The 9,588-nt window shown below is 50.6% G+C and overlaps 1 protein-coding gene across 1 annotated transcript; it reads right to left on the bottom strand.

The window, feature by feature from the left end:
• Positions 1–2,791: 2,791 nt before the first annotated feature.
• LOC120383136 (CMRF35-like molecule 5) lies at positions 2,792–8,961 on the bottom strand. The gene is made up of 5 exons (XM_039500757.1): positions 8,922–8,961; positions 6,001–6,336; positions 4,334–4,445; positions 3,146–3,218; positions 2,792–2,839 (listed from the first exon to the last, which is right to left on the bottom strand). The coding sequence occupies exons 1-5, from the start codon at positions 8,959–8,961 to the stop codon at positions 2,792–2,794; spliced, it is 609 nt and encodes a 202-aa protein (XP_039356691.1).
• Between the last annotated feature and the right edge of the window lie 627 nt (positions 8,962–9,588).

The following is a 9,588-nucleotide window of genomic DNA, read 5'->3' as shown; positions in this document are numbered from 1 at the left end:
ATAGGAAGGAGTTCCTGAAATTTCTGTGGATTTCCACCATCAAACCCTTCCTTTTAAACAAGCAGATATTCTCAGTCTTCTCTTATTTGGCCGATCTGCCCTGATGTGATGAACTGGAAATGTTCTTAATGTTTTCTCTGAATACTGTGTTGGTGCCTCAGTGTCCCCTATGAAGTTCTTAAGTATCTAGGTGATGGAATAAGGGGGTGTGATTGCTGCAGAGCAAATGGCCAGTGTACATAAATGCCTGACACTCTGTCTTCTAGCAACTGATGGGCCGAGGGGTCCCATTCGCTGTACCTACAAGCTCTGTTTTAGACCGTGTTCCTGTCATTGAATAAACCTCTGTTTTACTGGCGGCTGAGAGTCACGTCTGACTGCGAAGTGAGGGTGCAGGACCCGGTGGCTTCCCCAGGACCCCGCCTGAGCGGACTCCGTGTGGGAAGCACACAGAGGGGCAGAGGATGCTGAATGCTCCAAGGAGAGACCCAGGAGGTGAAGACGTGTGAGCTTCTTGCCCTGAAAACAGTCTGCTCGAAGGGAGAGGAGGGTCACCAAAATCCTGACTGGCTTTGTGGGGAGCAGTTCCAGAGCATCTCCCAGGGAGTCCGTGACACCTTGGCAGTGTGTAAACCACCTCCCTGCTGCCCAGTGACCCAGCCCAGCTTTACAGAAAATGGACTCCATCCGCAGTAACAGCCACAGAAAATGAACTCATCCAGTGGCACCACATGCCTCTTAACGTTCTGGTTGAAAGGTTTCGTGTGGAAAGCTTTCCTGCTGCTGAACAATGTGTAATTGAAACTGAAAGCTTTGTGGGAAAATTCCAGTGAAATGTGTGAATTTTTTTTATTTTGAATCAACATTTCAAAATGAAATGAAAATGTTAGTTTTGTTTGGATGTGGATTGCTTCCTTCAGTTTTTTTTTTTGGGGGGTGGAAATGAAATGAAACAATACTTAATTCAAAAAGTTGATTCAAAATGAAAATTCTTGTTTTTAATAACTTCAGAACTTCTCAGAAAACCTGAAATTTTTCAACAGAAATTTTGAACAAATTTTTATTTTATTATTTTTTTTGGTAATTTCTCATAGGGAAACGTCTGTTTTCTGGCCAGCTCAGCTTTGTCTTACCTCCAACTGTCATGTCTCTTGTTCCTATTTAGATTGGAAACACTTGGCAGCAGGGGAAGTCTCTTATTTGGTATTTGTACAGCTCCCAGCACACCTGGGCTCTGATCTCTATTGAGCCCTCTGGGTACTGCAGAGCTAGAAATAATTAGCAAGAAAAATGGCAGCCAAGGTTACATCCCAACACACGCCTCCATCCAAAACTGTTAACGCATGGAAATAAAAACTGAAGAGGAAAGACGTTGGCATTTCTTTCCACGTCCGTATTTCCTGTAGGGCTGGGAGTTCCGCACTTCAGCCCTTGAGGCTTCCACTTCCATTTCGAAACAACCAAATGCAACATGTAGCCAATGTCAGCAAACTTGCACCCTTAACAGTGACCTCGTATGCACTTCTGTCAAGAGCTCAGCACCTCTGACTGTCACATGGCCCCCGGGGGGTGAAAGTAACTTAAGGGACTTATTGGTATGCAGGGCAGCCGGGGTCCTGGGCAAGGTGGGGGCTGGGGCGGGGGCTCTGGGCCTTGGAGATTCTGTGGCCTGCATTGTGCAGGAGGTCAGACTAGATGACCATAATGGTCCCTTCTGACCTTAAGTCTATGAATCTCTGACAGAAGGGGAGGGGCTGGGGACAGACTCCCCGAGCCAGCCCTTCAGCGCTGCCGGGCCCACACCGCCCAGGGCAGCAATTTAAAGGCTCTGGAGCTGCGGGCCCTTTAAATCGCCACCGGAGTCCTGAGGTAGGCGGCGGTGACTGGGAGCCCTGGGACTCTGGCGGCGATTTAAAGGGCCCAGGGCTCCAGCCGCTGCCAGGAGCCCCAGGCCCTTTTAAATCACTGGGTCTCAGGGCAGCTGCCCCTTTTGCCCCCACCATCAGCAGCCCTGTCAGTACGGTCGGCTGAGTTCCTCACCGGTACGCCGGACCGGACTGCACCAGCTCACTTACACCTCTGCATTGGAGCCACAGTGGCTTACACATGCAGTGACGTTAGCTTTTTGTTCTCCCACTCTCTCCCATGGGCAGCTCCTTCTCACTTGTTCTTCTCAGTAGGACTCTCCTGTCACACTCATGCAGCTTCCAGCAGGGATTTTTCTCTCTGACACCAGTAAGTGCTAAGGGTTCAGATCCCTGCCTGCCAGAGGGGCAGAGAGCCAGACAGATGTCTCCAGGAGAGCCTCTCTGCAGAACACGAGGAAGAAGCTTTATTGCAAAACACATTTGATTGGTGCCGTGTGTTACAGGTTAACAGTAAGTGAGATGACCGCTTTCGAGATACAATCTGAGGCTAACCTCTGTGTGCATGTCTGTGATTGTGGTTGAGTCATTGGCAGGAGCTTGCTGTAGAAGAGACTGGAGGGGTGAAGATGAATGATGGAAAAGAAGCGGTAGAAAGTGCAATCCAGCTGCAAAGAGCCAAACTCAAACTGCGGGAAGGGGCTGAGTCTCTCCTTCAAGCTACTCAGCCTCTGACACCTTATGTTTCCTCTATGTTTGTGATGGGGAACTGTGCCCCTGGGGACTCATCCCCTCCTTTCTCCTCGCTCTGGAGTAAGCTCTGGATCCACTGAACCCTTCAGCAGGGCTGAGTGTTACAGGATTTCATTTACACAGATCCATGTGGGCTCTAGGTGGGAGTAGCTGCTGTGCACAGAGCTGGGAGCTCAATCTTGTTTCCGCAGGTTCCGATCCATTCCTAAACTAGGAAGGATCTACAACAAAAAACACAGAAACCACCAGTTAGTGGAGGAGACATGCTTGGTACTAGTATCTTTCTGTTCATAAGCATCATGAAGCATGTTTGTTCTTCTGCAAGTGTGAGTTCCTGATAGAACAGGAGGGAACGGATGTCCACCGTGTACACACACAAAGACACACACAGTCAGAAAGAAAGGGCTGCTGATTGAAACAGGACTGAGCATAATTAAAAGGAATGTCAGCCCAAGATGTGAAATTTGGAGGCTCTCACCATGTCTGTCTGGCATCTCCCTGGAGTTCTTCCTGTACCGTATGTTCACCCAGATGATGCACAGAAAGATGGGGACTTTCCAGACGAACAAGAGCAAGAAATGGACGTTGCTGAGCTGGGATCTATGGAGGAGAGAGTATGTAGAAGCTGTGAAACCCTGTAGATATGCCCTGACTGCTCCCAACTGAGCGTTCCCTGGCTGCTCTGCCTGCGGGTGACAGTGTGAACAAGGAGCAGAGAGGGACACAGGCCGCAGCACCTTCCCTTGCTAGGACATCCCCCAATTCATCACACTAACTGCCTTTGACCCACAGGGGACAGTCATCCAGACATCTAGACCCTGAAGTGATTGGTCCCAGACAGGCCCTGTCCAGTGCTTCCCCACAACAAGAGTTGCTGGCTTCCTGCCAAGGAATCTAACCCCGCAAGGTCCCTATGTTAGTTTGTTCTGTGGGACCCTATCACCAAGGATGTGAGTATTTTTTGCTTCTCTGGGTAAAGTGTGGGACCTTTTTTTTTCTAGACCAGTGGTTCTCAACCAGGGCTTTGCTTACCCCTGGGGGTACCCAGAGGACTTCCAGAGGGTACATCACCTCATCCAGATACTTGCCTAGTTTTACAACATAAAAAAGCACTAGCAAAATCAGTACAAACTAAAATGTCATAGAATGACTTGGTTATACTGCTGATATACTATACACTGAACTGTAAGTACAATATTTATATTCCAACTGATTTATTTAATAAGTATATGGTAAAATGAGAAAGTCAGCAATTTGTCAGGAATGGTGCGGCTGGGACACTTTTGTATTTTTATGTCTGATTTTGTAAGCAAGTAGTTTTTAAGTGAGGTGAAACGTAGGGTAAACAAGACAAATCAGACCCCTGAAAGGGGTAACGTAGTTTGGGAAGGTTGAGAGTCACTGCTCTGGATGACCGTAAATATCTCATAGCTCTCATCCAGTGGGATGCATATTTGGGAGTTTCTCGATGTGGCAAATCCGGTTTCAATAAGATTGTGTTAAAGAGATTTGGATCCCAGCATCAGAGAGAAAATCAGCTGGCGTGTTGTTAGGGTAGAATGGAACAGGGACTGTCTGTAACATTGATGGGCAGGAAGGGCAGAGATGCAGCAGAAACCTCTGGGTGGGCTGGGGGGATAGGTAAGGGCCCCTGGGCATGGGTCACATGATGGGAATAAGAGTGAGGCTCAGTCCAGTGGATCCCTGAAACTCACAGTGCATGAGTGTCGTTGCTGCTCATAGAGAGTGTAATGGGTGTGGAAGCAGCCCCGCTGGGCTGCTCTGTTGTCGCTGGGGGCCTTCCAGTGGAGGTGGAGGTATGGACAGCTGCAGATAAAAACAGAGAGAGCCAGCGTTACTTGCAGAAACCCCAACCTGAATCCCTTCACTGTTACCAAGAGAGTAAAGTTGCTTGTTGCAGGAGTTCAGACCTCAGTGGGAAGGTACTCGCCTCACCGCCATCTCCAGCTCAGCAAGGCGAGACTTGGTTTAACTCATACAACGTACCGGTACTTAGGGATTTTACTCCCTTTAGTATATCTGGGCCTCCTGTTCTCCAGCTTATATCTTCATCTTAGTATTGAGAGTGGTAGTCAAAAGTGAAGGGGGACAGAGTTTTGTCTGGTAAAACTATCAGAACCTGTAAATTATTAGAACATTGTTTTAGCTCCTCCCAGGCAGTTGCTCTCACTTATTCATTCCAGCGTGGATGGCTGGCCTGGTGGATACGGACTGGACTGGGACTCAGGAGATCTGGGCTCAGTTCCTAGCTCTGCCACAGACCCTGGGCAAGTCATGAATCTTTCTGCGCCTCAGTTCCTCACCTTTTAAAGTGAGGAGCCCCGCCACACTGGGATATGTAGCTACCTGAAGGATCTGGGAGTTGTAGTCCTGGGGGTCAGGTGACAGAGCATGTGACCTGCAGCCACCCATGGTATATAAAGCAAGCCTGGAGGTTTCTGTGACCCGACCCGTCACGCTGTGTAGACACGGTATGTATGTGCAGCACCTAGTACAAATGGGACCAGTGGGTTTTCCCATAACAATGATAATGGCATTGTTTTGCAATGGAGGCATTTTCTAGACAGACACTCTCAGCATAAGGTGGCCTCCCCCAGGAAGAGTTCATGATCTAATTTACGGGAAGATGCCAGAGCTGAGTGTGACAGACACAAGGAAGATACCATAGGTAAACACACAACTTTCCTACATGAGTGGGACGTGACTCTCCCCTTCAGTGCTCTCTGGAACGCTGGGGGGATCCACAGCAGATTTCTATCCTTGTTTGCATGTTGTTTTCCTTCAGTTGACCATGTTTTAAGTCTTCTCTTCAGCTCCCTTAAGGCAGGTGGATGTCGTTTCTGGACATACTGGCTTACAGTAAATAGTTGTGTCTAAGGAGCACTCCCCACGTCCCTACCAGCCAATGCTCCCCAAACCCCTACACTCCTGCCATTACCATGGAGGAGCAGAGCAGGGATTTCCCTGGGGAGACAGACACTTCCACAGAGTCCCAGAGATGGTGAAGAAGAGTCATTGCTACTCCACAGCTGTAAGTCCCTGCATCTCCCAGTGTGAGGTTCTCCACGTTCACGGATGCTGCAGGGCTGGGCAGGGACTGGGTGGTGCTGAGCAAAGGGCGCTGCGGGGAGCCACGGAGGGGCTCGATGGCTGGTGTGCAGCCGGGGGTAGCGCCCACCCTCTGGCCCCTCGCAGCCCCAGGCTGGGCCCTGAGCAGAGCGGGCTGCGGCATTTGGCACCGCCCGGGTTATAGCAGATCTGCCGGTCTAGACACCCACCCCCCTTCCCCCGCCCAGCACCCCCCAGCTCTGCCCCGAACCTGGCAGCCCTGACACTGCCGGGGGGCAGCGCAGGGATTTACCTGGGGAGACGGTGAGTTCCACAGTGGCCCTGAGATCAAGGAGCCCAGTTCTCTCTACCCCGCAGTGGTACGTGCCAGCGTCTGCCAGTTTCAGGTTCTCCACGGTCACAGTGAACGCGCTCAGGGTGTGATTGTCTCGGATGGTGACTCTGCCCCGCTTCACTTCCGCCTCCGACCCCGGGGTCTCAATGATGTGACCGCTGGAACACCACAGGGGTCCTGCTCTGCACCAGAATTTCGGATAATCCTTGTAGCCTCTCTCATACTGGCACCGCACAGTCACCAACCCGCCCAGAGGCCCGTGCACGGTCCCAGGGCCTGTCACTGCCCAGCAGCCTGTGGGGAAACAAGGAGAATTAGAAAGAGAGAGAATCCTTCTTACTCCAAAAATCAATAAAATGCACCCCATGCCCTTGGGGGGGAGGGGAGAGAATTGGGGCTGCCACTTGAGACTTTGCAAGGTGGGTGCATGGAGTGGGGAGAACAGGAAGGGCAGAGCAGAGAAAACAGGTCAAATTTAGCATCCTCTTGGCTTTGATTATTAAAACTCAAGCTAGAAACCAGTGTGTCTCTGCAGGGAGCAGGGCATTTCATTCGTCTCTTCCTGAATTGGTGCCGTAAAATGAAGCAAGCTGGATGCTGATCTCTCCCCACTTTGTGCGCACCAGGCCAGCTGGAGATTGTTCACACTAAACTCTTCCTGCGGGAACTGCAGGGACAAGATGAAAAGTGGTGGCTTTTGCCTGCAGTGTCAGTCATTGACTCCAGGGAAGGATTCACCTCTGCATGGAGACTGTGGAGTCCACAGTGTCTGGGTTGAATTAGGCCCATGTCTATAACACTGATTTGTTCAGCGTCAACTTGGGAGCAAGAGCGACTGCGGCTGGGAGAGATGAGGTGAAGGAGGCCGGGCTGCAGGGCAGGTGAGGGAGTTTGGCTTGTGCGTCTAAGCCTTGTTGTTGCACGTTAGGTGGTACCGTGGTAGTGCCCCAGGGAGGATTTTGTGTTCAGTCCTCCTAGCCCAGAGGTGGGCAAACTATGGCCAACGGGCCAGATCCAGCCCACCAGCCATTTTAATCTGGCCCTTGAGCTCCCACTAGGGAGTGAGGTCTGGGGCTTGCCCTGCTCTGGTGCTCCAGCTGGGGAGCAGGGTCGGGGGCCACTCCATGTGGCTCCCAAAAGCAGCAGCATGTCCCCCCTACAGCTCCTACACATAGGGGCAGCCAGGGGGTTCTGCTCTGCACACTGCCCCCGCCCCAAGTGCCGGCCCCTCTGCTCCCATTGGCTGGGAACTGCAGGCAATGGGAGCCGTAGGGGTGGTGCCTGTGGACGGGCCAGTGCGCAGAGCTGCCTAGCCGCTCCTCCGCATAGGAGCTGGAGAAGGGACACGCTGCTGCTTTCGGGAGTCACTTGAGGTAAGCGCCACCAGGAGCCTGCACCCCTGAGCCTCCTCCCACACCCCAACCTCCTGCACCAGCCCTGATCCCCCTCCCACCCTCTGAATCCATTGATCCCAGCCCAGAGCATCCTCCTGCACCCCAAGCCCTTCATCCCCAGCCCCACCACAAAGCCCTCACCCTCCTGCCCCATCCCAGAGCCCCCTCCCACACCCTGAACTCCTCATTTCTGACCCCATCCCAGAGCCCGCACCCCCAACTGGAGGCTTCACCCCAACCCCAATTCTGTGAGCATTCATGGCCCACCATACAATTTCTATTCCCCGATGTGGCCCTCGGGCCAAAAAGTTTGCCCACCCCTGTCCTAGCTGGAGGGAAAGGCAGATGAACTGGGGGCGGGGTTAGAACAAACTGCGCAGACGATGAATACAATGTGTCCAGGTTTAGGTGCCCAGCAGCTCTGAGCAAATATACGATCAAGCTCCAGTAACTTCACCACCAGGTGCCGAATGGCCCCGGTAGCCGGGCAGGCTGTTACCTACCCTCTGGCTTTGGTTTTCTTCTTTTTGGCCTGGCCTTATCACCAGGACAGCTGGCTGGTTCCTGCTCTGATGTGGTGCCTCAGCACGCCCCATGTTGTGATAACAGAGCTCCTAAGAAACTCATCTTTAGCACCACTCCAGCCCTTTGAGAGACAGGGAAGCCCAGCTTCTTACTTTCTAGGGATCTTTAGATGTTTTTCATGTCGTTTAAGTAAACTTTGGAGGAGGAGGAGGAGGAAGTATAGACCTTGGTATAGGAGGTGCCTGGTGGCATTCTCCATAATCAGGGTTGCACCTGGGATTTTGTTAAAAATGTCTTGTTTTCAGTGTACATGTGAGTGTAAATTTCAGTGCTTGGTTTCAGCCAGAGCTGAATATTTTGTGGAAAGTTTAAGCAAAATCAGTGAAGCTGTTTTGGAGATGTACAAAGTAAACATACCAATCACCTTTGAACTATACAACTGGATATTCTTAGGGCATGTGTTATTCACTGAGCACTGTTCCTCTTCATAATTTGCAACCACCCTGACCCCTCCTTTCCTGCCCCCCCCCAAAATAAAACCAAAATAAAAAAAGCAATGTTCCCCAACAACAACAAAAGGAAGAAGTGAATTGTTAGCACTCAAAACTGATTTCATGCATGGTAAATTCCCAGTCAGCTGCCATGGAATACAAAGGGTGGTTCTTACTGAATATTGTAGCTCACATCAACTATAAACAGGAAGGTTGCAACAGAGAAAACTTGCTCTCTGGACTGTTGTCAATGGAGAGACAGATTCTGTACTCAAATTTTTATTCTCCTGCAAATCTTGTAAGCACCAGAGGTGGAAGCCCTTCTCTCGGGCAGTTTTTAATCACCACAAGAACATATTTGGGGCTTTCGAGCTCTGATGGAGAAATCAGCTGAGCTTGTAAACAGGGCAAGGCCGGTAATTTCAGTGTATTTCTAGTGTGTTTCAAAAAAAGCCCATGTCATTGTCACCGGGGAAAAGAATCCAAAGCAAGATGGGGGAAATCCTCATTGTGCTGCCTTCTCCTCCTGGGTGAAGATCACTTGCTGTGAGTGGCTCTGGGAAATGAGGTTTCTCCAGAACATCACCAGGACCTTTATTTAAAATTTAATTTTATTTGATTTTATTGATTTTACAGTTTTATATGAAACCCTGTGGTTCAGTGACCTGGTCTTTACTTTGAAGTCTCTGAATCGCTTCGCTGCTTCATTTCCTTTGTCAGAGGCTGCTGTTAGCCTCCGTTCGCCGGTGATGAAAATAGTTTCCTTTAAGAAGAGTGACATTTCCTGTTATGTGCTGCATCATGCTACATCGGTCAGTGGAAAAGGAAAGTGACAAAATGCAGGGCCTCCACCCACTTAGGGGTTCTCTGAAATGCTTTCCTGATTACCACTGAATCAAAACTTCTTCTAGTGCAAGGTTACCGAGCTCTTCTGTGGTGAGGAGCCTTCCCCAGGGAAGCCACGCATTGCTTGTCAACCCTATGGTGCAGAAAACTGCTTCCAGTCAGCCAATAGCAGCAGTAGGGCAGTACTTTGTGAGGACTGGACTGGCAGATTAGCTTTGCCCTTCTCCTGAGCAGTTGTAGATGTCCGGGACCTCGCAGGCCAGGTCAGCTTCCCAATGGAGGCGAAATCA

This window comes from Mauremys reevesii, linkage group 15, assembly GCF_016161935.1.
Source record: "Mauremys reevesii isolate NIE-2019 linkage group 15, ASM1616193v1, whole genome shotgun sequence".
NCBI classification, from domain to species: domain Eukaryota; kingdom Metazoa; phylum Chordata; order Testudines; family Geoemydidae; genus Mauremys; species Mauremys reevesii.
Note: the sequence above shows the minus strand (reverse complement) of the source record. Positions and strands in the feature narration are given on the sequence as shown.

Coding starts and splice junctions, on each gene's coding strand:
- LOC120383136 (XM_039500757.1), bottom strand. CDS start 8,961: ATGAGGATTTCCCCCATCTTGCTTTGGATTCTTTTCCCCG. Junction 3,219..4,333: donor AGCAACGACACTCATGCACT/GTGAGTTTCAGG, acceptor TCTCCTCCATAG/ATCCCAGCTCAGCAACGTCC. Junction 2,840..3,145: donor TCTTTCTGTGCATCATCTGG/GTGAACATACGG, acceptor TTTTTGTTGTAG/ATCCTTCCTAGTTTAGGAAT.